Below are 27,996 nucleotides of genomic sequence, written 5' to 3'. Positions count from 1 at the left end.
GGCCAAGGATGCTTTAAAAAATCAGTTTATTTTTACCTTACAAATGATAAATAATTTGTCTTTTTTTTAAAAAAAAATTATTTCAAGTGTGTTTTACTTCATGTTCCAATATTAAAATACCTTTCCCTTCTCCCCCCACCCCCTTAAGTGATCGATACAAAAATAATTGTAACCAAATTATTTTTCTTCTTCTTTTGCAAAAAATTCCTGTATTTTAGGCAAAAAGGCACATTGTGAAGGCTTTTCACCAGGAGGCACAGGGGCTCCTCAAGAGCCCAAGAGCTTCTCTCCCCTCTGTGCTTGTCCTAATTTAGCAGAAGAGGACACAGACCCAAGCAGCACTTCCAGTGCTTTGTCTGGTCCCTTCTGGAACATTCCAGGGCCAAGGACAACTTCAGTGTCACCCTTGTTTAACATATGGGGGAAACCAAGGCACAGCAAAGCAGTACAGTTATTTAAGAGCTTCTTGTGAATAGCTGGCAGAGCAGGACAGAAAACTGGACGCGGATGTAGAATCCTGTCTGCTTCAGAACCCACCAGGGATCCTCCTCTCCCTTTCCATCACAGGGTTATGGTGGCAGTCACGAGTCTCTAGATGTTTCTTTCTTAGTGGAACAGTCACAAGGCCAACACAAAAAGTTGGGCCTTCACTAGTCTAGAGAGGGATTAATTAAAGCCCTAATTACCAGCCCTTCAGGGGCATGAGATGCTGGGTTATTCCCCCTGGTGTCTCTTCCATCCACAGGGGGATATAACCAGTCAGGCACTAGGAAAAGCTAAAGGCAGGCTCTCGCTTTGGGTGGGCTTCAAAGCCTCCTTGTTCAGGGGCTGTGGTCCCACAAATCAGCTGTTTCCCCGTGGATGTGTCACCAGGAGGTGGCGAAGGCAGCAAAGGGGGTTCTTCAGCAGCAGAGATGTCAGGTCAGCAAATCCTCGCCCTGCCCGCTCACCTCGAGGCTGGGAAGTGCCCCTGTGAGCTGCAGAGCAGGGCAGCACCCCATTTCCCTGTGCTTCACCCCAAAACCTGCATCTCCTGCTCCAGGGAGCCAGGGGCAGGGCCCCGTGGGGAGGGAGGCCAGGACAGGCCACGAGGAAAAGGCACAGAGCACAAGGCACCGCTGTGAACATCATCCCTTCTCCAGAGCAGCCAGCTCCTCGCTGGGGCAGACAAACCACCCCCGGCAGGCCCGGCCTGGCTCTAGGTTTCCTCATCCCAGAGGCAGAGCTGCTTTTGAGGCACGTAGAAGTGGAAGGTGTAGCCCTTCTGGCAGCTGCGGATGCCGCACTTGTAGGAGCTGAGCCTGCCCGCGGCGTCGCGGCTCTTGCAGTACTTGAGCATGCAGGGGTACCACTCGATGCTGAGCGAGTAGCTGCACATGCAGGGCCTCCAGCGCTCGGGGCACTGCCGGCAGCGCTGCAGCTCCGGCAGGTCTGAGCCCCGGGGGAGAACCTCGAACATGGAGCCGTCCACCCCTGTGGGGGCAAACACACACGGGATCAGGGTGGAGGGAATGGACACCAAAATCATCCCTGGACAATGTTTCCAGGAGTTGCTAGGATTTAAATCTGAGTGGGAGCTGTGGGAGAGTGAAAGACCCCAAGAAAAGCAAGGTCGTGCATGTCTGAGCCCCGGGGGAGAACCTCGAACATGGAGCCGTCCACTCCTGTGGGGGAAACACAGACAGGATCAGGGTGGAGGGAAGGGACACCAAAGTCATCCCCACACAGCTTGAGGAGGTTGGACAACGTTTCCAAGGGCTGTTGGGATTTAAATCTGAATGGGAGCCATGGGAGAGTGAAAGACCCCAAGTAAAGCAAGGTGCTGCAGGTCTGAGCCCTGGGGGAGAACCTCGAACATGGAGCCGTCCACCCCTGTGGGGGCAAACACACACGGGATCAGGGTGGAGGGAATGGACACCAAAGTCAAGCCCACATGGCTCCCACACTGAGGAGGAGGTTGGACAGAGTGTTTTCAGAAGCTGTTGGGACTAAAATCTGAATGGGAACCACAAGAAAAATAAAAAACTCCAAGAAAAGCAAAGTCCGACAGGTCTGAGCTCTGGGGGAGAACCTCGAACATGGAGCCATCCACTCCTGTAAGAGCAAGGACAGACAGAGCGCAGGATGGAGGGACACCAAAGGACAGAGCTACCAAAGCCATCCCAACACGGCTCCCAGGGTGAGGAGGAGGTTGGAAAATGTTTCCAGGAGTTGCTGGGATTTAAATCTGAATGGGAACCACGGGAGAGCAAAAGACCCCAAGGAAACCAAGGTCCAGCAGCACCTCAAACAGGCATCCCTCAGGGTGAACAGAGATCCCTCAGGGTGAACAGACACCCCTCAGGGTGAACAGACACCCCTCAGGGTGAACAGAGATCCCTCAGGGTGAACAGAGATCCCTCAGGGTGAACAGCGATCCCTCAGGGTGAACAGACACCCCTCAGGGTGAACAGACACCCCTCAGGGTGAACAGAGATCCCTCAGAGTGAACAGCGATCCCTCAGGGTGAACAGACACCCCTCAGGGTGAACAGCGATCCCTCAGGGTGAACAGACACCCCTCAGGGTGAACAGACACCCCTCAGGGTGAACAGGGATCCCTCAGGGTGCTGCTATGAGATTAAGCCATAGGAGACAGCCACCAAAGGCAGCTCTGGTATGTCTGCACAGTCCCCAGGTCAAGGAGGAGGTTGGACAGAGAATCTCCAGGGACTTAAATCTGAATAGGAACCACAGGAGAACAAAGGACCCCGGGGACAGTAAGCCAAAAGACACAAAACCCTCTCTCCTCTGGGTTTGTGGAGGAGGTGAAAAGGTTACTTTTAAAATCCCAGATTAGGTTCACTCAGGGAGCGCCAGCAGGAGGAGCGAGATCTGCTCACACACAGGCAGGGTGACACACGTGCCTCAGAGCCAAAACAATCAGCGCTGATCCCCAGGAACCTGGCAGGAGCCAGCAGGGCACCGTGCCAGCCCACTGACAGCAGCAGCTCCAGGGAAATCACCTTTCTCCAGCCAGAACTTGACATCTTCCTCCCGGGTGTAAATGGCCTCCCTGGCCTCCGCGCAGACGTTGTGGATGTGGGAGCTCAGCTGGGCTGCCTTGCTGAAGTTCACGGCCACGTCCATGCTGAGGTGCTCCAGGCCTCGCACCTCCTCTGCCTGCCTCACTGTCCGCGGGTTTTTCTGCAGAGGAAATCAGCACAACTTCAACCCTGGGTGCACCTCCTCCCTTAGAGCACAATGTGATGTGGTAACACCACCAGATGTGAGAACAGATGTGCACCTGCACCCTACCTGGGTGAGTAAAATGACCTGCTGGTACTGAAACCACGATGTTTTACCCTTGCCTGTCATAGTTTCTCCAGGTTTTGTCCTGATAAAGGTCCCAGATCAGTCCTGGCTTCATTGGGGCAGGGATTTTCACATCCCTGACACAAATTAGGCTCCACTAAATCTGGATCAATACCATTGATAAACTCAGTTTAATACCAAACCCCTCAAGCAGGTGCTTGCTGAGGTGCTCCAGGCCTCACTGTCTGGGGGTTTTTCTGCAGAGGAAATCATCACAACTTCAATCCTGGGCGCACCACATTCCTTACAGATATGAGAACAGATCCTATAACCTGTTGGTACTGAAACCACGATGTTTCACCCTTGCCTGTGGTGGTTTCTCCAGGAATGGTCCCAGATCAGTCCTCGCTTCATTGGGACAGGGATTTTCACACCCCAACACAAATTAGGCTCAACTAAACCACGATACCAGTGAGGCTCAACTAAATCTGGCTCAATACCACTGACAAACTCAGTTTAATACCAAACCCCTCAGGCAGGAGGGGTGGTCAGGGGTGGTGTGAAAGGCTGAGCAGCCAGGGAACAGCCTGGGGAGGGCATCCAGGCAGGAAAACTCAGAGGATTCCTGGCTGGAGGGGAGGAGGGAGCCGGTACCTGGCGCAGCTTGGCCATGGACTCGCTGGGGATGATCTCGTTGCGGTGCAGCCGGGTCACAAAGCACAGGGCCTGGAACTGGCTCTGGCCCCTCTCCAGCTCCCCCAGGATTAAGGCACGGAAAATCTTCACCTCCTGACACAGAGAGAGAAATAACAACAGTGAGAGCCACCATCTTCATGCCTTACTGAGTAAGCAGCTCCAGATTTCCTCTGCTGCCTCCCCTCACTCGCTCCTTGACAAGTGGAGAAAAAGTTACTCATCCCTGAGTGTGTGGAACAGAAATAAAAATGGAATTATTAAAGGCAGAAGGAGCCATGATCAGCTGCAGCTGACTTCCTTTTCTGTCCAGGTCACTAATTTTGTCACTTTATATGACATGGATTGCAGTCCTTTCCAGAACCAACCTGGGAATCAGTCACAGTTACTTCATGTAGAGCTGCAGAATTCCTTGGCCAACAGCAGGACCCTGTGTGCTGCCCTGGCACCAAACCCTGATTGCTTTGCAGGGATCAATCCCTCCCTATTTAGGGGCATCAGTGCCCTCTGTGGGAATCTGCCACCCCTTGGTGCCATCCCATCCTAATCCAAGGGATGGGACAGGAAAATCAACCCCTGCCTTTGGCACCTCCTGCAGCCAAACCCCTGCACAGAGAGCTGGGCAGGGCTGGAGAGCAGAGCCAGAGATCAGACCCCTCTCCTCCTGAGCTGTTCCTGCTGGATGCCTCACTGCCCTGGCCTCTGCCAGCCTCCCTCTGCCCCAAAAGGAGGCATTTCCCCTTTTCCATCCTCCCTCTGCCCCAAAAGGAAGCATTTCCCCTTTTCCATCCTCCCTCTGCCCCAAAAGGAAGCATTTCCCCTTTTCCATCCTCCCTCTGCCCCAAAGGGAAGCATTTCCCCTTTTCCATCCTCCCTCTGCCCCAAAGGGAAGCATTTCCCCTTTTCCATCCTCCCTCTGCCCCAAAAGGAAGCATTTCCCCTTTTCCATCCTCCCTCTGCCCCAAAAGGAAGCATTTCCCCTTTTCCATCCTCCCTCTGCCCCAAAAGGAAGCATTTGCTTTTTCCAGCTGATCCTCTGCCCCAGAAAGGAACATTTCTCTTTTCCAGCCCCAGAAAGAAGCATTTGTCTTTTCCAGCCTCCCTCTACCCCATGAGGGAGCATTTCTCTTTTCCTGCTCACTGAGCCCCCTGTTTATTCCCTGCCTTCTCTCCCATGCCCAGAAGAACAGCGGGAATGCCATTCAGTGCACATCTGGACAGCTGCAAGAACAGCATTTTTACACCCCAGGATGGGAGGAATCATCTTGCTGCTGCAATTCTTGACTGCACAACGGCACTGAGAAGAAAGAGATTCCAAAAATTCTTGTGAAATTGCTGTGGAATTTTTACTTTTTTCCCCGAGAGATTTAACGGGGAGGTGTCCCACTGAGTCACTGGAACAAACCACATTCCCCATCCACATCTGGTCCAGCTGGGAGCTCCCCCAGCATGCAGGGCCCATGGATGAGTGGACTAAAACCAGCAGCTGACTCTGGCATATTCCTCAGCTGAGGGTTTAATTCCAATTCCCTTTGAACAGGCTGGGAAAAGCAAGCAGGGAGAGCCACGCTTTGCATTCAGGCTGAAAAACCTCCACAGGCAGGAGATTAAAAACAGTGCAGCACTTCCCAGGTTGGAGGCGATTTTTGTAAAATGAGAACGTGCTGAGCAGCTGATTAATCCTCCTGATCCATCCATTTAAGAATTAGCCTTCAGCCAGGCAGCTCTTTCCTCCTCAGGGCTGATGCAGATGAAGAATTCTTAACTCCCTGTGCCCAAACTCCCAGAGGTGACACCAAGGGTGATGCACTGGGACAGGCTGAGTTGCCAGCATTGAAACAGCTTAAAAAACCTGCTTTTTCAAGGATATATTTTCAAGGATATATTTCCAAGGATATATTTTCAAGGATATATTTATTTTCAAGGATATATTTTCAAGGATATATTTTCTGGCTCCTGAAGCATTCTAAGGGGGGAAATCCCACCTTTAGCTGGACCTTGCAGTTACCACTCTGTCCTAAACAAACCCAATTTCTTCTTTTCCCTGTCTTGTCCCAAACCCCTCCCTGGCTTTGGTCCCTCCGTCCCTGCAGCCCCAGGTGGAGCAAGAACCAAACCAGGCTGCTTCAAAAAGATTCCAGAGGGAAAAGAGCTTGAATAAGCAGACAGGACTCAGTTTCTTCATGCACAAAAGCCCCTTCTTTAGTCACAAAGCTCATATTTATGGGAAATATCAGAAGGAATGTGTAAGACTTAATTGGCTAACAATACACTTATTTATTTGTGTGTGTTGGTCAGTAAATGGCCAGGCTGTATGTCTGTCAAATCTCTATATTTGGTTATAGAGAGTTAGTTAGTTTCTATATTTTAAAGTTATAAAGTTTATATATTATATATTTGAAGTTATTATATATTATATATTTGAAGGCATATGTTATTATTTATATATTTATATAAATACATAATTAATTATAATTATTTATACTAATATATAATTTATCTAATATCTAATATCTAATATATAATATATACTATATAATATATAGTATATAATATATAATAATGTGTATAGTTATATTTATATATTACTTTATCTGTTTATATTGATATTGTTATTTTCTTTGTAAAGTTTATCTATTTAAAAGTTTATATATTTTATAGAGTTAGTTTGGTTAGTTTACATATTTTCTCCGCTGATTCTCATGGGGCAGATTTATTGTTTATGCAGGTGTAAACTTATTTTTCTTACTAGAATAGGTCGTTAACTGCCTTTATTCTTATGATTTTTCCTTACGGGAACTTATAAGGAACTTATAAGCTAAAGCTAGCTTAGCTAGAATAGCAGGGTCGAAACCATATTTTATAAATATAAATATGAATATAAATATGAATATAAATATAAATATGAATATAAATATAAATATAAATATAAATATAAATATAAATATAAATATAAATATTTATTAAGTATTTATAAACTAAATATATAAATATAAAATATGTATAAAGTAAATCTAAATAAATATATTTATAAAATCTATTAAATTATAAAATGAATATATAAATATGTAAATATATATAAAAATATATTTATATTAATATATTTATATAAATAACTACATAATATATATATTAAAATATAAAATGTAAAAAATAAAGATTAAAAAAATTAAATATAAAATATTATTTCTACTTGTCTGTAACAAAGAGCCACCAAAGCTTTCCCCAAAGCTTGGAGAGCACCTTCCCCTCCTTTTCCCAGCAGGAAGAGCAGTGAATCAGTGCCAAGGTGGGTACCCAGCCAAGGCAGCAAAACGCACCCTGAACTCCAGGTTCCTGCAGAATTTCCCAGCAGGGAACAAGTCCCAGCACAGCAGGGACTCTCCAGATAACTCAGGGTGGGGAATCCTCAGCCCTGAGTGGGGCAGTGACAGCTGGGCTTGGGGTTTGGGTGACAAAAATGGGGTTTGGGGACAGCCAGCCCTGCAGCAAGGCCACAGCAGATCCTCAAGGCAGGAGGGAAATCAGTGCTCCAAAAATCCCATTGTTACAGCAGGGAAATCAGTGAGAGATATCCCAGGGAAATCAGTGCTCCAAAAATCCCATTGTTACAGCAGGGAAATCAGTGAGAGATGGCCCAGGGAAATCAGTGCTCCAAAATCCTGCTGTTACAGAAGGGAAATCAGTGAGAGATATCCCAGGGAAATCAGTGCTCCAAAATCCTGCTGTTACAGAAGGGAAATCAGTGAGAGATATCCCAGGGAAATCAGTGCTCCAAAAATCCCATTGTTACAGCAGGGAAATCAGTGAGAGATGGCCCAGGGAAATCAGTGCTCCCACTCCCAAAATCCCACTGTTAAACCATGGAAATCAGTGCTCCCAAAATCCCATTGTTTCAGCACAGAAATCAGTGCTCCCATCCCAAAATCCCATTGTTTCAGCACAGAAATCAGTGCTCCCACTCCAAAATCCCATTATTTCAGCAGGGATATCAGTGCTCCCACTCCAAAATCCCATTATTTCAGCACAGAAATCAGTGCTCCCACTCCAAAATCCCATTGTTTCAGCACAGAAACCCCAGTGCTGCCTGTCCCTCCAGCTCCTTCCCTCCCATCCATCTGTGGGGTGAGAGCAGCTCAGCCCCCGCTGACAGCCCGGGGTTTTTTTTCCAGCAGGGATTTACAATCCTGTGTGGTCCAGCTCCCAGCCCAGCAACCATTCCCAGGGAAATAAATCACTTCAATAAATCCTGCAGCCCTCCTGCCAAATTTCTCTCCCCTAAGGACACGGGGGCTGCTGTGGGGACCCAGTTTTGTCTTTGCAGTGGCACGGGAAAAAAAGGAGAATGTGCTGCTGGGGGACAGGGGGTGACACCAGCTCTGCTGGGGCCAATTCTGCACTGCTGTCAGCACCCGGGGATGCAGAATTCCCGGAGTTTGCACAGCACAGGGAACTCGGTGCTGCATCCACGCCCGGGGTCCAGCCAGCTGAGCTACCCTGAATGGGTGGGGATTACGGATTTTAACCCCTCTGTGCCTGGAAGTGGCTGGGATGGAGAATTTGGGTGTGCTGCCTTTTATTATTCAGGTATCTGAAAAGGCAAATCAAGGATGTGCTGGGAGAGGGAGAATAAAAAGCAAATTTTCTGAGCAATAAACACAACTCTACAGAGTAAAAAACACCAGGGTATTTTAATGACCCCTCCCAAAGGCTGCTGAACATCCCTCATTTCCCACTTTTGGTATCAGTTCAGAGAAGAAGCTGCTTTCCAAACCACACAGATAAAATCTGAGCTCAGATGCCTTCTGTGCCACCTGGTGATTTGTCACCCAACACGTGTCCCCGCTGGCATGAGGAAATTCTGACACCGGCACCCCAAAACCATCACACAGCAGCTGTATCCACACGGGAAGCACTGGCAGTGCAAGGGTTAAAGCACTCCCCAGGCTTCCCCGCTTGTGTTTCCAAGCCCAACTTTTCCAGCAATGGGAAGGGAAGGGAAACTTCTCCCTATCTTTGTGCTGACCTTGAAATAAACCCACCCACTTTGTTCCCAGGCCATGTTTAACAACTGGCAACCTCACTCCACTCCGATCAGACACAGCAGTCAAGGTTGCTGAGCCCCCTCATTATTTTTTTTTCATACAAAATTTGATTTTTTGCAATAGGAAATTTGATTTTTTGCAATACGAAATTTGATTTTTTACAACACAAAATTTGATTTTTTGCAATACATAACCCTATGCCTGACCACGTTAAAGGAAGTGTTTTCATTCCCTTCTTTCAAACTGCAAGAAAAGAAAAGGTCACCCCTGTTCTGCTCAGAAAATCAGTCCCAGTTTGAGCTTGCACTGCCCAGTTTGTGCTGCACCAAGGAGAAAATAACCTGGTGTGCTCTGAGGACACAGCTCCAGCTCTGGAGGGCAGGCAGGGATGGAAGAGAAAAGAAAACCCCAGAAAAGAAAATCCCAGCCCTGTGGAAGCCCCAGGCATTGCTCAAGTCCCACCAAAGCAATGAACAATGATCTCATTTAGCTCCTTTCTTCTCCAGCCCCTGGTCTGGCAACCACAAATTGCCAGCAGCAGAGAGAAAAAAAAATAATAAAAAAAAAATAGCAAATAAACCCCTGACTTTGGACAAACCCCCTGCAGTTTAAGCCAGAGGAATGGAAAACTCATTTGTGGAAAAACCCCAGCATCCTGGCCACATCATCAGGCTCAAGGGCAGCAGACAACAACCCCAGCTGCTGCTGGGAACACTCAGGGCCCCACGACCTCCAGAGCAGGCAGAAATTGTGTAATTTGGGTAATTTGGGCAGAACTGGGAACTGTCTGGGTGCAGCTGCAGCAGGTCAGGCAGGGGGGGATGCCCGGCCAGGCTGCTGCCTGCTCACACATTACTCACCTCACCACAAAGCACCTCCTGCTCCTTTATGTTCCCCTGGCTTTTCCCAGCTGTTTTCTAGCAAATCCACGGAGCAGACAGAGTCAGGCCCCAGCTGCCCCAAAACTGAGGATCAGGAATGCATTTCTGCAAGCGGGAGGCTTGCAAAGCCCTCCAGGGACATTCACTTCCAGCAGGGGCTCGGGATTTAACCCATGGACCCAAAACACCTCCAGAAAACCCCAATCCAGAATAAACTCAGCCCTAAAACTGAGGATCAGGAATGTATTTCTGCAAATGGGATGCTTGCAAAGCCCTCCAGGGACATTCACTACCAGCAGGAGCTGTGGATTTAATTTATGGACCCAAAACACCTCCAGAAAACCCCAATCCAGAATAAACTCAGCCCTAAAACTCAGCATTAGGAATGTATTTCTGCAAACGGGATGCTTGCAAAGCCCTCCAGGGGCCATCACTTCCAGCAGGGGCTGCAGAGCTCAGGATTTAATTTATGGACCCAAAACACCTCCAGAGAGCCCCAACCCAGAATAAACCCAGCTCTAATAAGGATGGGAGGGAGAGAAGATGTAACACACGCTCAGTTGGGTTAGTGGGTGAGCCCTGAGCTGTCAAGAGGAGCTGAAGCAAGTGAGAAATGCTGAATAAAACCACCAGGTCACATCCCAGGTTCTGCCTAGAGGATCTGCAGTGAGTCTGGATTTCCCTGGCCTGGGAATGTGCAAGTTTGCAATCCACGGATTCAGAGCCCTTCCTAAACTCCCATGGCTTGCAATTATTGAATATTTTCTTTAATAGGAGTCACAGGACTGCTTCCCTGCACATGTGCTGGAGTATTTGAAACATGCCAGATTTGAAATATGCCACATTTGAAACACGCCACCACTTCCAACATCACCATGGCTTCTGCTGGCCCCTCAGGGAGGAAAAGGGACATCAGGGAGACTGGGATTGAACAGGGAAGAGGCACCAGAACAATCTCTGGCAAAAAGGCTCCAAGGTTCACAGCACCTTCCTATCTCATGGCTCTGGGCTTCCTCCTGCTGCAAAGCAAAGTCCACCTGAGCAAAGAGTCAGGATGGGGGGTTGGAATGAAGATAACACAGCCATGGCAGCCTGAGCAAGCTGTGCTTCCCTGGGCTGTGGGAGTTCTCTGCATCCAGCCAGGACTGGCATCTCCATCCCATGGGATGTGTGGGATTTGGGGCTTCAGCTCAGAACTGACAGCTGCCAGTCCCACAGGAGCCCCCAAAGGCAGCAGGAGCCCACCTGAGGAATCACCTGCACCCCATGGCATCGTGGAGAGAGATATCCCAGAGATACAGCAAAGCATGGACACCTCCACAGCAGGAACCCAAAATCTCCCCAGCCCTGCCCCTGCTCCCTGCCTGGCTGAGCTGAGCTGAGCCTGCCACGCAAAACTCTGAGGAATTGGGCAAAACTGTGAGGAATTTGTGCAAAACTCTGAGGAGTTGTGCAAAACTGTGAGGAATTGTGCAAAACTGTGAGGAATTGTGCAAACGGTGCTGCTCACAACTCAGGCAGGAGCACCCGAGCTGCTGCCTGTCCCCACCGGGATATTCCAGCTGTTTCCAGCACGGAGGCAGCCCCGGGCACAGGTGTGACAGCGGTGGGCACAGCGAGCCTGGCTCACGCTCCTGGAGCTGTGCGGGAGAGCTCAAACAAAGCCCCCGACGGTGCGAGAGAATGGATGGGCTTTTCCCTGTGCATTCCCAGGGCCCTTCCATGCCTCTGGAACAGTTCTGGCTCCCGGACACCCAGTCAAGATTCTCCAGCTTCCGAGCAGGGATGGACTCGGGTCTGGAAGGAGGACACGAAGATCGCCATCCCCAGCGCTCATCCCGCAAGAAGCACTCATGGAGTGCACGAAAAGCCCTGACCAGACCCTACAGCAAGCGCCAGGGGCCAGCGCTCCCATCCCGCAGCCTTCACCCTCCCCCGGCCCCGCCGGGACCACGCGGCACCCGGGGATGCTCTTATCCGAAACCCTCGGGGATGGACCCGGCTCGGTCCTTGCCGAAACCCTCCGGGAACGATCTCCTCGCTCCATACCGCTCTGAACGCCCCGGGAATGTTCTCCCAATCCTGCTCTCATCCGACAACCCCGGAGATGCTCTCCCCGGCTCTCTCCCTGCCCGAATCCTCCGGGGATGCTCTCCCCATTTCGCTCCCTGCCCGAACCCCCCGGGGATGCTCTCCCCATTTCGCTCCCTGCCCGAACCTCCTGGGGATCCTCTTCCCAGCTCCATACCGGTCTGAACCCTCCGGGGATGCTCTCCCAGCTCTGTCCCTTCCCGAACCCCTCGAGGATGCTCTCCCCACCTCTCTCCCTGCCCGAATCCCCTAAGAATGCTCTCCCAGCTCCGTTCTTATCCAAAGCGCCCGGGGGATGCTCTCCCCGGCTCTCTCCCTGCCCGAACCCCGCGGGGATGCTCTCCCCATTTCGCTCCCTGCCCGAACCCCCCGGGGATGTTCTCCCCAGCTCCACACCGGTCTGAACCCCCCAGGGACGCTCTCCCCCAGCCCGTACCTGTCTGAAATCCGCCGTGAGCGTGACGAGGGCGCCGTCGGCCGCCCTCAGCTCCAGGCTGACGCAGTCGGCGCCGCTGTCGGCCTGCAGGCTCTCCTCCGTCACCTGCCCGCCGGGCAGCCGCACCCGCACCCGCAGCTCGGCGCGGGCAGCGGGGCCGGGCAGCGGGGCCAGCGCCAGCCAGAGCAGCGCGGGCAGCGCCGGCAGCCGCGGGCCGCGCATCCCCCCGGGCCGGGCTCAGCGCATCGGCGGCGGGGAAAGGCGGCGGGGAAAGGCGGCCCCGCCGCGCCCCCGGCCCCGCGGCGCTGCCTCGCTCGCCGCGCTCATTCAGCGGCCCTCGCTCCGTCCCTCCCTCCCTCCCTCGCCGAGCGGGCTCGGCCCTCGCCCCCCGCCCGTCACTTCCCCCCCGGAGCCGGGACGGCCCCGCCGAGCAGCGCCCGCCCCGGCGTTAAAGGAACAGCGCCGGGCACGGAGGGGGAGCGGCGAGAGGCGGCCGAGACCGGGATGAGCACATGGAGCCATCAAACAGACCTGGATGTGCGCATGGATCCATCACAAACAGACCTGGATGCACATGGATCCAACAAACACAGACCTGGATGCACATGGATCCATCACCCAGAGGCATGGATGTGCACATGAATCCATCACAAACAGACCTGGATGCACATGGATCTATCAAAGAGACCTGGATGCACATGGATCCAACAAACACAGACCTGGATGCACATGGATCCAACAAACACAGACCTGGATGCACATGGATCTATCAAAGAGACCTGGATGTGCACATGGATCCATCACAAACAGACCTGGATGCACATGGATCCATCACCCAGAGGCATGGATGTGCACATGGATCTGTCATCCAGGGCCGTGGATGAGCACATGGATCCAGATCCCAGGCTGTGCACATGGATCCATCAAACACAGCCCTGCATGTGCACATGGATCCATCAAACAGCCCTGAATGTGCACATGGATCCAGAGCCCAAAGCCCTGGCTGTGCACATGGATCCATCAAACAGACCTGGATGAGCACATGGATCCATCAAACAGCCCTGAATGTGCTGATCCATCACCCAGAGGCCAGGCTGAGCACATGGATCCATCACCCAAAGCCCTGGATAAGCACATGGATCCATCACCCAAAGCCCTGGATGAACACATGGATCCATCAAACACAGCCCTGGATGAACACATGGATCCATCAAACACAGCCCTGGATGAACACATGGATCCATCAAACACAGCCCTGACCCCACAGATCCATTATCCCGAGCTCCAGCCTTGAACACCTCTAGGGATGGGGCAGCCACAGTGAAATACACTCCGAGTTTTCTGAACGTGTTCTTGCTGCAAGTCAATCGATATCGATGTGATTCCTCAGGCTCCCAGTGCCACAGGACTGGTGTGACCCACTCTGGAGGCATCCCTGTCCCTGAGGATGTCACTGGGACACTTCAGAGCCCCTCTCTCCCAGAAATGAGGGACCTGTGTGGCTTCAGAGCCTGCACTCACTCCCCAAACACCCCCAATCTGCCCTTCACCTTCCCGGGTCTGTGATCATTTCCAGATGGGCAGATGCTGCTGAAGGGCCCCTTTGATTTCAAAAGGTCTCTCTGCGAACACAAAGGTCACTGTGGCAGCAGGATCAGGGCCTTGGAGAAAGAGCTTTGTGAGGAGGAGCACAGAAATAAATGGAAATAACCATTTAAAGCCACGCTTCCAGGCAGGGGGATCACTCTTGTCCAAACAGTGCTTTTTGTGTGACCTCACACAAGCTTTAACCTTAAATTTTCACAGCTCCCCTCAAGCGAAATTGGCTCCTTGAAACGTTTTTCAGGACAATAGCAGTGCTGAAAATAAGAGAAGGAAAAGTTAAGAGGTGGAAAGGAGGGAGGAAAGCAATGGGTACAAAAAGAGAGGGAGGGCCCACAAGGTAGGAAAGGCACAGAAAGATCCTCAGGACAAAAGCTGCAAAAGGAGAAGGCCCCACTCACACAGTGGATTTATTCAGAGGAGATTATGCAAAAAACCAGGAGGATCCCAGCAGGGGCTGGAGGGAAGAGCCATGAGGTCAGTGGGCACAAAAAACCCTTAGAGAGCATTCCCTCATCCCAAATCTGGAATCCACGTCCCTGTGGCAAATTCAGATTTATCTGAGCCCTGGATCCCAGGGTGTGAGAGGTGATTCGGGAACATCCCTCTCTGTGCTGCTGCAGCGTGGGAGTACAGGGTGTTCTTTTCCTCCTGGTGGCTCCTAGAGCAGAGGAAATCATCAGTTTGGCTCAGCAGCTTGCCAGGAATGCTGGAGTGCTCCTGCAGATTGCAGCTCTGACTTGGGAGCTGTGGGTTTGAGCCCAGTCCCAGAATCGAACGGACGCACAGATAAGAAATGCAGGCAGGAGATTAAAAATGCTGGCAGGAAACAGAATTAAAGAGCAAGGAGCTGTTTGGGAGGTAGCAGGGAGCAGAAAAACAATCAGGGAGCGCAGGAGGGACAGCTTTGCTGAGGTGTGGAAGGGACTGGAAGGTGCCAAGGGACAGAATGGTCAGCAGGTGACAGTGAAGGGAATTCCTGAAAAGCAAGTGCAGCTGCACGGCTTTGGGACAGCTCTGAGTGGCCAAACCAAGGGTTTTCTGCCTTTCTGCCTTTGCTGTTTGCTGTGTGGATGGAAGCTCCTCTGCAGCCCAGGGAAGGTGAAACATTCCCCGCAGCTCAGTGTGGATCAGCCTGACTGCGTGTTAATGACCTGCGCCAGGATTTTCTGGTATGCGAGCACACTGCAGCTTTTTCACCGGGAGAAAACTTCCATTAAAATACCTCAGCCACGAGGCTGAGGGGGGAAAAATGTGCTGCTGAAATCCCAGCTGGGCTCTGCTGGGAAGCTGCAGTGCGTGGGAGCAGGGAGGTGCAATCTGACCCAGCGCTTGCCTTGGTGCCTCTGTCATCCCTGGGGAAAACCACGGGGATTTGGCCAAGCTCCAAATCCTCGCTGCCTCTTCCTCACTCAGGGCTGGGTGTGCAGAAGCTCCTTCCAGCCCTGCTAACTGCTTGCACAGATGGAGTTCAGGGCAGGAATGGGAAGGCAAGGGGAAGGAAAGCCAGAGTTTTGGTTGTGCTCTGCAAACCCCACTTGGATCCGAAGTCTTCCAAATGAAAATCCTCCCAGAACAAGCTTTTACTGCCTGCTCAGTGCCTGAATTTCTCATTTTGTTTACTCTGCTGTTAATCCCAACTCCAGTTGCTGTAACTGAGGTCAGGGGTCGGGCCCAAACGTTCTGCCTTGAGCTCTTTAATCTCCCACCCTTCATTTTTGGTGCCAAACCACTTTTAAAGCTACACGAAAGCCCCATCAGTGCTTTTTGAAGGATTCAATCAGGACAAGTATTTTGGGGAGCTGAACACACAAAACCCAGCTATTTGCCATTGTTCCCAGCACTACAGAACTGAAAGAGCTCAGGGAGAGTTAATTGGATTTTTTTTTTTTTCACTCTCCTGGTCCCCCAAATTGTAGATTAAATCCCAGCTATTATCAGGAATATTATTACCAGGGACCTGTGGCTTGAACTGAAGCCCTGGGAAAGGATTTGTGTTGTGGTGTTCAGTGGAGACCTTACTGTTGCAGAAAGGAATCAGCCTTCGAGTCATTCCTCATTAATTAAAAGCAATTCCACATCCCTTCCGAGAGTTCCCTGCTGCCCCTCCTGAATGCCCTCCTTTCCTTGGCAATTACATAAACCAAGCTCCTGAAAGGGGGGTGAAAAAACAGCTTTGGTGGCTTAGAACAATGGCCAGCATCTCCTGGCTCTGACCTGGTTACCACCCCATTCTCTGTCCTGGGCAATTAAGGGCTCGAGCAGTGCAGCAGCCTGGGTGTAATTAAACGGGCAGAGCGCTGGGAAGTTGATGGAGCGCTTTAAAGCTGCTGCAGATGCCGGCGCAGAGATGTTGCCCTGATTAGAGTCACGTTAATTGGGGTTCCACGCTCTTTGATGCAGCTGCAGGGAGGGCGGGGAGGGGAAGGGCAGCAGTGGGGGGAGGTTTTTGGGGTGTGCAGGGGGGGGTTCTGCCCCTTTTCTGTGCTGCTCCCACGGCCCTGCTCCTTCCCTGCACATCTGGATCCAACTAGGCAGCAGCAGGATCTCTCTGCAGCACATTCCTCCCTCCCTCCCTCCTGCCTCTGTGCTGCTCACAAACACAAAGAGGGGGAGGTCAGAGAGAGAAAAAGGAGAGCAGGGCATGATGAATGCATTGAGAGATTAAATATTTTTTTTTTCTTTTCCTTTCCTGGATTCAGCTCTCGGCCTGTGTGGCTCTCAAATGCTGCAGGAATTCAGGAGTCCCATTAAACACCATTGGAAAAAAAATCTTCTGAAGCTGCCCCCATGCCTGGAAGTGTTCAAAGCCAGGGTCTGGAGCAGCCTGGTTTGGTGGAAATGGGACAAAATGAGTTTTAATGTCCCTTGTAACCCAAACTGTTCTGCAATACCATTAAACGCTACTGGAAAAAGCTTCTGAAGCTGCCCCCATGCCTGGAAGTGTTCAAAGCCAAGGTTTGGAGCAGCTTGGTTTGGTGAAAATGGGACAAAATAAATGACTTTTAATATCCCTTGTAACCCAAACTGTTCTGGGATCCTATGAAAGCTGCCCTCAATGGGCACAGGGAAAAGCTGGCAGGCATTTGCAGGGATGGAAAGGTTTGGGAAGGTTTTGGGAAGGTGGAAAGCTCTGCAGGGATCTCCCCCAGCCCCAGTGCCCCACTGGGGGAGTGCAGAGCCCTGGGCACACACAAAGCTCCGTGCTGGTTTTGGGAATGAAGCAATCCAGGAATTCAAAGTCCATTAAAGTCCATCAGTGCCCTCGGTGTTTTTGGAGATAAAAACAGGCAAGGTCTGGGAGCAGGAACTGCTCAGAGCCCTGGATGGCACATTCCCATGAAAGCAGCCACATCTCCTGCTGGGAACATCTGAACCAACAGCCCCAGGGACAGCCTGCATGGGGGAAGGAGCTTTCCTGGCTCCTGCAACCCAAACCACGCCAGCATTAAAGTGCTGCCTCTCCAGGTGTCCCTGCGCTCCTGAGGAGCCGAGGCAGGGCATTGTCACTGACATATTTTAGGGAAAATCCTTTCGTTAGGATCTTTTCTCCTGAGAAGCTGGGAAGCTTCAGCTTCTCCATATTTTGCTGCTTTGGAATGTGTTTTGGAGAATTATTAAATTGGTTTTACTTGATGACCAATGACAGCCACCTGTGTCGTGGCTGTGAGCAGCCACAAGATTTTATTGTCATTCCTTTCTATTCCTTTCAAGCCTCCTGATGAAATCCCTTCTTCTATTATTTTAGTATACTTTTAATCTATAATTTTATTTTAATATGTATAATAAATACAGAATATATATTTATATATAATATATAATATAATATAATATAATATAATATAATATAATATAATATAATATAATATAATATAATATAATATAATATAATATAATATAATATAATATAATATCATATCATATCATATCATATCATATCATATCATATCATTACAATATAATATATACAACATACAATACAATATATACAGTATACAATATACAATATACAATATAATATATAATATATAATATATAATATAATATAATATAATATAATATAATATAATATAATATAATATAATATAATATAATATAATATATATTTAGTATAATAATAATATAGAATAGTATATAATAAATAAAATATAATCATATATAGCGAAATATAATATATAATATGTAATAAAATATATAATATATATTATATAATATATATATTAAAATATATAATATATAATAAAATAATAAATCAGCCTTCTGAAACATGGATTCAAGATTCTCATCTCTCCCCTCATCCTGGGACCCTGCAAACACCACCACAGGAGATGCTCCCCACCACATCCCTGCTGCTGCTGGCATGGGAGGGGTTAATTTAAACCAGCACAGTTTAGATTGGAATGATTCCTGTGGAAATTAAAGGGGAAGAAACAAAAAAAACCTCCAAGTGGTGAATTTTTAATTGGGAGGCTGACCAAAGAGCAGATAAAGCCAAAGTGGTGTTAAAATCCTTTAAAACAAAAATGATGTGAATTTTCTGTGCCTGGTGTGAGAGATATTATAAATCTCAGTGAAGCCCTCAAATTCTAAAAGGATATAAATCTAATTAAAGTGATATAAATCTAACAGGGGAAATAAACTGTAAATCCAGCCAAAGTGATATCCATCTAAGGAAAGCAATGCAAATGCACCAGAAACACCATAAATAAAATCAAAGCCATATAGGAGATGTAACGGGAGCAATCTGAACCCTAAACCAAGTGCTATAAATACAGCAGGATGATCTAAAACTAATTAAAGTGATTTATAAAATGGACATTTGGAGAAGAATCACGACCCACAGAAGAGGAGAGGAGCAGGAGAGGTTTATGAGCAATAAAAACACAAAGAATCAGCTAAGGTTAATGAGGTGCTGTGCTCCAGCTGCAAAAAGGGTCAGGGAAGCTCCTCTGCCCACAACTCTGAATCCCATTTTGAGCCACATATTATTTTTCCAATAATATATTGGAAATTATATTTATTATATAATTTCTCCAATAACATCCCATATTCTGAGCCACATTTCACAGGTCAAGGCAGCGAAATGGGAGAGGTTTAGTGGGGTAAATGGTGACAATAATGCCATTTTTTGCATTTTTTTGCATGCAGGAGAAGCCAGAACATTCCAGCCCAAGGTCCTGGGAGCTGTGGGGGATCCTGAGCCAAGCAAGGATTTTTTGGAGGTCAGGAGAACTCAGCCAGCACAGCCCTGACATTTCCCCCTACTCATTCCCAACCCACATTTTCCTGTGTACAGTGAAACAACAAAAACAAAATTAAGGATTTGGGGATTTTCTCCACCCCCCTTCCCCTCCTGTGTTAAATAGCAGAATTGTCCCAAATCTGCTGTCACAGTAGGGACTATTTTTGCCTCCTTAAACTGGAAAAATCTCATTTGTAGTTTCCATTTTCCTTCACTTGCACATAAAATAAATTCCTAAAGGTCCTAAGGTCCTTTTTTAAATTTTCTTTCACTGAAGTGATGCAATAATTGACCTAATCAAGCCACAATCCAAATAATCACAATCAATAATGCTGTTTGTCTTTGGGGGAAAAAAAATATCAATCTCAGAAAATAACCACGTCTGCTTAAAATTCTTGCTGCCTTTAGCAAAAAGAAAGTATTTTCATTCTGAATAATAAAACACCCTCAGTTCAGCTTTGCAATTGTACTTTTCCCTTCCAATCTTCCTCCAAAGTGCCATATGTTTTATTCTTGCAATTCCAACATTTTTTCGTGCTTGAAATTCATTTGGCATTTGAGCATCTGCACATCTGCAGTGGCCTGAATTTCTTTTTTTTTTTTTTTTTTTTTTCAAGAGCAAAAGAAAATATCTATGCTGTGGAAACTCACTGGGAAGCAGCAACCCTAAATGCCCAGCTCCAACAATTTATGTTCAAAAATCAGCCTGGAGGCTCCCAAACCTGCTGTAATCCCAAAACCTTTTTTCAGCTCCCAAACCCTTTTCCAGCTCCTAAGCCTGCTGTAACCCCAAACCCTCCTGCAGCTCCCAAACCCTTTTCCATTTGCCAAACTCTGCTGTAACCCCAAACCCCTTCCCAGCTCCCAAACTCTGCTGTAATCCTAAACCTTTTTCCAGCTCCCAAACCCTGCTGTAATCCCAAACCCTTTCTTAGCTCCCAAACCCTGCTGTAATCCCAAACCCTGCTGTAATCCCAAACCTTTTCCCAGCTCCCAAACCCTGCTGTAATCCCAAACCCTTTTAAAGCTCCCAAACCCTGCTGTAATCCCAAACCTTTTCCCAGCTCCCAAACCCTGCTGTAATCCCAAATTCTTTTAAGACTCCCAAACCCTGCTGTAATCCCAAACCCTGCTCCAGCTCCCAAACCATTTTCCATCTTCCAAACCCTGCTGTAATCCTAAACCCATTTCCAGCTCCCAAACCCTTTTCCAGATCCCAATCCTGCTCCAGCTCCCAAACCCTGCTGTAATCTTAACCCTTTTCTAGATCCCACACCCTGTTCCAGCTCCTAAACCCTTTTCCAGTCCCCAAACCCTTTTCCAGTCCCCAAACCCTGCTGTAATCCCAAACCCTTTCTCAGCTCCCAAATCCTTTCCCAGCTCCCAAATCCTTTCTTTTTCAGCTCCCAGCCCCTTTCCCAGCTCCCTGCTGACATTTTCCCTACTCGTGGCTCCTGTCCCCAGCCCAGCCTCCCCTTGTCCCTGTCCCCAGCCCAGGGCTGATGTCCCCAGGGGCAGGACATGGAGTCAGGCCAGGCACAATCTGTTCCTCACTGAGCTCATCCTGCTCTGTGCTGCTGATGTGGCGTTTGGGGGATGGAGCGGAGCAGAACCAAATAAATAAATCATCCCTTCCTCAGATAAAGCAGGGGAAGCGCGAGGGCAGCCAAGGGAACCAAAACTGTTCCAGGTGACCCCTTACCCTGCTCCCACAGCACGGGGGGAAACCACAGCAGCTCCAAATGGACGCTGGAACTGAATTTACAGGGATATTTTTCATATCTCCAGTCAGTCTTGGCAGATAGTTATTTTTATTTTCTTTTTCTTTATTTTTAAATTTTTTTGTTTGGGGTGTTTTGTGTTTTTATTCTTTTTGGATTTTTTTTGGGCAGTTCTTTTCAATTTTTGGTGTTTATTTTTTTTTTGTTTTGGTTTGGTTTTTGTTAGTTTATTTTGTTTTTTGTTTTGTTTTGTTTTGTTTTTGCTTTGGAACTTTTTTTGTTTGGGTTTTTTGTTTGGTTTTTTTTGGGTTTTTTTGTTTTGCTTTGGGTTTTTGGTTTTTTTTTTTTTTTGATTTGTTTTGTGTTTTTTTGTTGTTTTTGTTTTTCTTTGGTTTTTTTTTCTTTGTGTTTTTTTTGCTTTACTTTGGGGTTTTTGGGTTTGTCTTACTTTGGGTTTTTATGTTTTGCTTTGAGTTTTTTGCTTTGTTTTGTGGTTGTTTTTTTTTTTTTTTTGTGTTGCTTTGCATTTTGTGTGTGTGTTTTTTTATTTTGCTTTGTGGGTTTTTTTGGTTTTTTTTCCTTCGTGGTTTTTTGTTTTTCTTTGGTCTTTTGGTCGGTTTTTCTTTTTTTTCTTTTTTTTCTTTTTTTTTTTCTTTGTGCATTTTTTTTTTTTTTTTTTTTTTTGCTTTGTTTTTGGGTTTTTTTTTTTTTTAATTTTTTGTCTCTCTCCCAGCCCTTTCAGAGCAGGGGCTTCCCCCAGCCCTGCTCTCCAGGCTCTCCCTGCTCCCCTGCAGCCCAGCCCAGCTGCTGCTGTGTCATTTCCACCACCCACCTCCAAGCAAAGCGCCGAGCTCAGGCACTCTGTCGGGTTCTGGTGAAAAATCCCAGCTGCTGAGAATTTCCTGTTCCCCTCTCTCACCTCCCCCCTGAAGGAGCTGGGGGAAGCAGGAATGCAAATTCCAGAGCTGGGAATAATTTTTTTCCCTTTCTGAGGCAGGTGAGAGAAATCAGCAGCACCTTTTGAGATACCACCCCCAAAAATGGAGACTCAAATCCCAGAGCTCCCAAACCTCACTCAGGAAAGCCCCAAACTCTGAATTTCAGATGCTCCAGAGGCTGGAGGGGTTTGGCTGTGACTCTGGAATTTGGGATGTGTTTTTCTGCAGGGTAAAACCAGTGGGCTCCAGGGTGTGCTGGTGACTCAGGGAAGCAGAAAAAGCAAGAAAGGAGAAAACAAGGGGGCTGGAGAGCTGGAATCAGACCAAGCTGCCAGTGGGAATCTGTGACCGTGTTCACAGGGGTTCGAGGATGAGGGAAGAGATGAGAATGTTGACTCCATGTTTCAGAAGGCTTGATTCATTATTTTATGATATATATTATATTAAAACTATACTAAAAGAATAGAAGAAAGGATTTCATCAGAAGGCTGGCTAAGAATAGAATAGGAAGGAATGATAACAAAGGTTTGTGGCTCGGACTCTCTGTCTGAGCCAGCTGTGATTGGCCATTAATTAGGAACAACCACATGAGACCAATCCCAGATGCACCTGTTGCATTCCACAGCAGCAGATAACCATTGTTTGCATTTTGTTCCTGAGGCCTCCCAGCTTCTCAGGAGGAAAAATCCTAAAGAGAGGATTTTTCATAAAAGGATGTTTGTGACAGGAATCCTCCTTGGTTTGCCCAAAGCACCGTGGCAGGAGCTCAGGGCTGGATTAAGGACAAGGCAGGGTGCTCCTGCTTGGGGCTGCCAACACTGCCAGGCCAGGCAGAGCTGCCACTGCCAGGCTTGAATCCTCCTGAGAATCCTCCTGCTGCTGGTGGGTGAGGAATTTCCTCCTGGCTCTGAGGAATCCTGCGGCCCAGGATTAGCTGAGAGGAATCACATCAAATTCCCTTCACAGCTCAGGGCCAGGAGTGGCAGAGAATTCCTGGCTGGAATGGGGGCAGAAGGGTCAGGGCACTCCTGTCAAGGAGAGAGAGACCTTCTGCTGGAGATAAGAGGCATCAAACACAGCAGGAGGGAGGCAGAGCCTGGGGCTTTGCTTGGTCGGAGCAGAGACAGGAGGGAAAACACTCCTGAGGCTCATGGAAGAGAAATCTCCCCTTCCCTGCTTCCCACCACACTCCTGAATCTGCTTTTGGGATCATCTGGGATTCCCTGGCCCTGCCCAAAAGCTGCTCCAGCCCTCCCAGGAGGTGAGGAAGGAATGACCCCATTGTCCAGCTGCAGGACACCACCCCAGCAGCCCTTGAGGAAGGAATGACCCCATTGTCCAGCTCCAGCATCTCCTGAGGAAGGAATGACCCCATTGTCCACCCCCAGCAGTCCCTAAGGAAAGAATGACTCCATTGTCCAGCTCCAGGACACCACCCCAGTATCCCCTGAGGGAGGAATGACCCTGCTGTCCAGCTCCAGGACACCACCCCAGCCCAGCAGCCCCTGAGTCAGGATTTTGGCAGTGTGGGGGCTGCCCCGTGCCTGCTGTGCTCATCCCAGCCAGGATGGGGCTGGGGGAGGTGGGAGGGGATGGATTCCCATCCCTGGCTCCAGGCAGGCTCTGATTCAGCCCTGGAACCACGTGCAGGACAGGAGCCAGAGCCCTTCCCCAGCAGCACGTGGGGAACGTGGCTCCGTTTCAAGGGACAAAGTGCAGGAGTTTCTCATTAACAGGGAATGAAAAGTTCCTGCTGGGATCCAGCTGGGCCAGATCCCAAGGAGGGAGGGAGGGAAAGAGGGGGAAGAAAGAGGTGGAAAAGGAAATTAGAGCAGCACAACTGCACTCAGAACTCTGAGCCTCACTGTGCTGTCCCTGCAGGACCCACGCTGAGCCAAGCCTGTCCTGCTCCCCAAACCTTCTGGGGGATTGTCACCCTGATTTTTTTAAGCTTTTCTAAGCCTTCTGATGTTTACATTCTTGTGACGAACTTTCTCACACACTTTCTGTAAATAACTGATTGTTTTGCATTCTTTTCTGGAGGAGGAGAAATTTGATGGGCTGTTGGTTTGTCCAGTGTCATTGGAGAGGTGGCACTGTCACCCTCCAACCCACTGTCACTTTTGGAAATCTATAAATGTTATCTATAAATGTTGGAGTCAGAAATTAAAATTTCTTCTTTTATCTTGGGAGAGCTGCATGTCTGTATTGTGTTATTTTGTGTCCTACAGGGGATCACAGCTGGAACAGCCCCAGGAAAACCTCTCTGCACAGGAAACATCCACCAGGCACCCAGAACCTGCCCAGGGTGTTTAGGAGCAGAGGACAGGATGAAGAGGAGCAGCCCCGCACTGTTTCACTGTTTACATCACCTACAAAAAGAAGAAGCTGAACTGTGATTCCCCTGAGACAGCTCCCAAGGAATTTACCCAACATTCCTAGAAAAAAAAACCTCTTTTTTTTTTTTTCCCTTTTTTTCCCACCTACAGAGTTGGCTGCAAAAGCTCATTCTCACTGCACAAGAGGAAAAAAGCTCAAACCATTTTGTTGGGGAGAGCCCAGTCCTGCCAAAGAGCCTGGCCCACGTGGGCCAGGCTGTGGGAGCAGGAGTGGGACAGGAGAGAATAAAGTGGCTCTTGATGTGGTGGGGCTGGGGGTGATGCACAGGCAGCAGAAATGGAAAGGTCAAGTTTCCCAACAGCCCCAAGAGAGGGATCTCCCTTCTGGGGGAGCTAGAGGGGGAATAAGGAGGAGAATCTGAGCAGCAAACAGGGAGATGGTCCCTGGGAGCACTGGAGAACCTCCTTGGGCAGCAGCAGCACATTCCCAAGCCATGGAGGAGGCCACATTCCCTTTTTGGAGGTGAAGGAGCAGAGATGGGGATGGCTGTGGGACAGATGGGGGGAAAGGAGGGAAAAAGCTGAGTTTAGATACAGCAGGAGCCTTTCCCTTTCCTCCCTCATTTTTTCTGCACCAGAGAACCCCAGCCCCAGCAAAACTCAGTTTTGTTCCTGGTGGAGGAAGGTCTGCTTTGCTTTCACCCCACCAACATCCACCCCTCAGCTCCTGCAGCCCTGCAGGGTCCTGCCTGCCCTGGAGAAGCTCCAGGAGCAGAACAAGTGCTTCCTGCCCTTGGTTCTGCCCATCAGGTGCTGGTGCTGCTGCCCAGGGTGCCCTGCCCATCCCTGTCCATCCATCCCATCTCTGCCCATGCCTGCCCACCCATCCCATCTATCCCATTCCTGCCCATTCCTACCCATCCTTGCCCACCGCTGCCCATCCATCCCTGCCCACCCCTGCCCATCCATCCCATCCCTGCCCACCTCCCCGTGCTCAGGGTGCAGGGCAGGTTGCAGGGACACAAAGCCCCAATCCCATCACCATGGAGATGCTCACTCAAGCCGAGTTCAAAGGAAATTGTTCCAGCTAAAGCCAAGGCTGGCAGGGGAGCCTGGCTGGCAGCTGAGAGGGGCCAGCTCCTGGTGAAAGGGGGAAGGAGGTGGGGTCAGAAAGGGGCCCTGCTCCAAAGAGCTGCTCCAGAGAGCCCTGGAGAGCTCCCTTGGAGCAGAGCCTCCCCCAGCAGCACAGGAGGCCAGGCAGCATCCCCAGAACACCCAGGACAGAGAGAAGGGCAGAGAGAGGGGCAAGACACAATGCAGGACAGAATGCAGGACAGAGAATGCAGGACGGAGGAGGGCTGGACAGACAGAAAGGCAGGACAGAGAGAGGGGCTGGACAGAGAAGGGCAGGACAGAGAGGACAGAGCAGGGCAGGACAGAATACAGGACAGAGAATGCAGGACAGAGTAGGGCAAGACAGAGAGGACAGGACAGAATGCAGGATAGAAGGGTCTGGACAGAATGCAGGACAGAGCAGGGCAAGACAGAGAATGCAGGATAGAGAATTCAGGATAGATCAGGGCAGGACAGAGAGAAGGACAGAGAAGAGCAAGACAGGGAGAAAGGCAGGACAGAATGAATGACAGAGAAGGGAATTGATAGGGGTTTTTTAGGGTCCTTTCAAGCATGACAGGCTGGGGGCAGCTCGAGGGGCACTTTGGGGGCTTGAGGGTGGCGGAGGCTGGGAGCTGAGGGAGGAACAGGGAGAGGGGACAGTGGGTGACACACAGAGATGCTGAGGGTGGCAGGGGCAGCAGGAGGGTGGCACCGAGAAGCTGAGGGCTGAGGAGCAAAGGAGAGGGATTCAGGGTGACACACAGGAGCTGAGGGGCAGCTGAGAGGGGGCTTGAGGGGCATAGGGGGAGCTTGAGGGTGACAGACAGAGCCTGTGGGCTGGGGGGCAAAAAGAAAAGGGCCAGCGTAGGTGTTCAGGGGTCTGTGGCCCAGTGGCCAGCTGCTACTGGCACTGATGTGTTTGATGAAAATCCTTTCACTGGGATTTTTCTCCTGAGAAGCCTCAGAACAGAAATGGAACCAATAAGGACCTGCTGGAGTGGAGTGTGGGCTGGAAATGGTGTAGCAACAGGGGCATTTTAGATTGGTCTCCTGTGCATTGTTTCTACTTGATGACCAATCACGGGGCTGTGAGCAGTCCCAGGTTTTTATTATTCATTTCTTTCCAGCTTTCTGATGTCTCCTTGTTCTTTTAGTATAGTTCTAATATCTCATTTTCCCTTAATATAATAGAGATCATAAAACAATAAATCAGCCTTCTGAAAGGTGGAGTCAAGATTCTCATCTCTTCCCTCGCCCTGGGGACTCTCAAACACCACCACAATCACAGGCTTGAGCTGGACTGGGCAGCACCAAATGAAATGAAACAAAAAAAAAAGCGTTAAAAATAGAAAAATTAAAAATAAAAAAAAAAGTAAGTTGAAGTTAAAAAAAATTAATTAAAAATAAATGAAAAACGAAAAAAAAGGGTAAAGTGATGTAAAAGGTCCATAAAAGGGGGTGCCGTAAAGCGCGACGGTTGTGAAAGAGGCGGTGCTGTAAAGCACGACTGTTGCAAAACTGCTGTAAAGTGCAACTGCCGTAAATATTGTCGTAAAGCACGACTGTCGTAAAAAAACTGCCATAAAGCACGGCTGTCGCAAAGGCGTCGTAAAGCGTGACTGTCGCAAAGCTGCCGTAAATCACGACTGTCGCAAAAGGCGACGAAAAGCACGACTGTCGCAAAAGGGGTCGTAAAGCACGACTGTCGTAAAACATGACTGTCGTAAAAGGTGTCGTAAAGCACGACTGTCGTAAAACATGACTGTCGTAAAAGGGGCCGTAAAGCACGACTGTCGCAAAACTGCCGTAAAGCACGACTGTCGTAAAAGGCGTCGTAAAGCACGACTGTCGCAAAAGGGGCCGTAAAGCACGACTGTCGCAAAACTGCCATAAAGCACGACTGTCGTAAAAGGGGCCGTAAAGCACGACTGTCGCAAAACTGCCGTAAAGCACGACTGTCGCAAAACTGCCGTAAAGCACGACTGTCGCAAAAGGCGTCGTAAAGCACGACTGTCGCAAAAGGCGCCGTAAAGCACTACTGTCGCAAAAAGGGGCCGCAAAGCACGACTGTCGCAAAAGGGGCCGTAAAGCACGACTGTCGCAAAACTGCCGTAAAGCACGACTGTCGTAAAAGGGGCCGCAAAGCACGACTGTCGCAAAACTGCCGTAAAGCACGACTGTCGCAAAAGGGGCCGTAAAGCACGGCTGTCGCAAAACTGCCGTAAAGCACGACTGTCGCAAAAGGGGTCGTAAAGCACGACTGTCGCAAAACTGCCGTGAAACACGACTGTCGTAAAAGGGGTCGTAAAGCACGACTGTCGCAAAAAGGTATCGTAAAGCACGACTGTCGCACAAGGGGTCGTAAAGCACAACTGTCGCAAAACTGCCGCACAGCACAACTGTCGTAAAGAGGGGGGTGCCGTAAAGCGCGACTGTGGTAAAAGGGAGTGCCGTAAAACGCGAGTTTCGTAAAAGCGGGTCTCAAAGACGTTTTGGACACAGTTTTTTAAAGCACTTTATTGTATCTCCTGCCGGGCCATGGAGCCGGTCCCGGCTCTCCGGGCGCTGCTGCAGCTGTTTGCTGCACAGGGGATTCCCG

General features: G+C 49.3%; 1 protein-coding gene and 1 long non-coding RNA gene across 2 annotated transcripts; one reads left to right on the top strand and one right to left on the bottom strand.

Annotated features, from left to right (window-relative positions):
• Positions 1-9: 9 nt before the first annotated feature.
• Positions 10-12,661, bottom strand: OAF (out at first homolog). The gene is made up of 4 exons (XM_063178404.1): positions 12,440-12,661; positions 3,948-4,082; positions 3,005-3,185; positions 10-1,473 (listed from the first exon to the last, which is right to left on the bottom strand). The coding sequence occupies exons 1-4, from the start codon at positions 12,659-12,661 to the stop codon at positions 1,199-1,201; spliced, it is 813 nt and encodes a 270-aa protein (XP_063034474.1). The 3' UTR covers positions 10-1,198.
• A 295-nt stretch (positions 12,662-12,956) lies between these two features.
• LOC134430655 (uncharacterized) lies at positions 12,957-26,038 on the top strand. The gene is made up of 3 exons (XR_010030885.1): positions 12,957-15,213; positions 19,190-19,263; positions 24,174-26,038. It is a non-coding gene; the product is annotated as an uncharacterized LOC134430655 (long non-coding RNA).
• The last annotated feature ends 1,958 nt before the right edge of the window (positions 26,039-27,996 follow it).

Source organism: Melospiza melodia, chromosome 29 (assembly GCF_035770615.1).
Source record: "Melospiza melodia melodia isolate bMelMel2 chromosome 29, bMelMel2.pri, whole genome shotgun sequence".
NCBI lineage: Eukaryota > Metazoa > Chordata > Aves > Passeriformes > Passerellidae > Melospiza > Melospiza melodia.
Note: the sequence above shows the minus strand (reverse complement) of the source record. Positions and strands in the feature narration are given on the sequence as shown.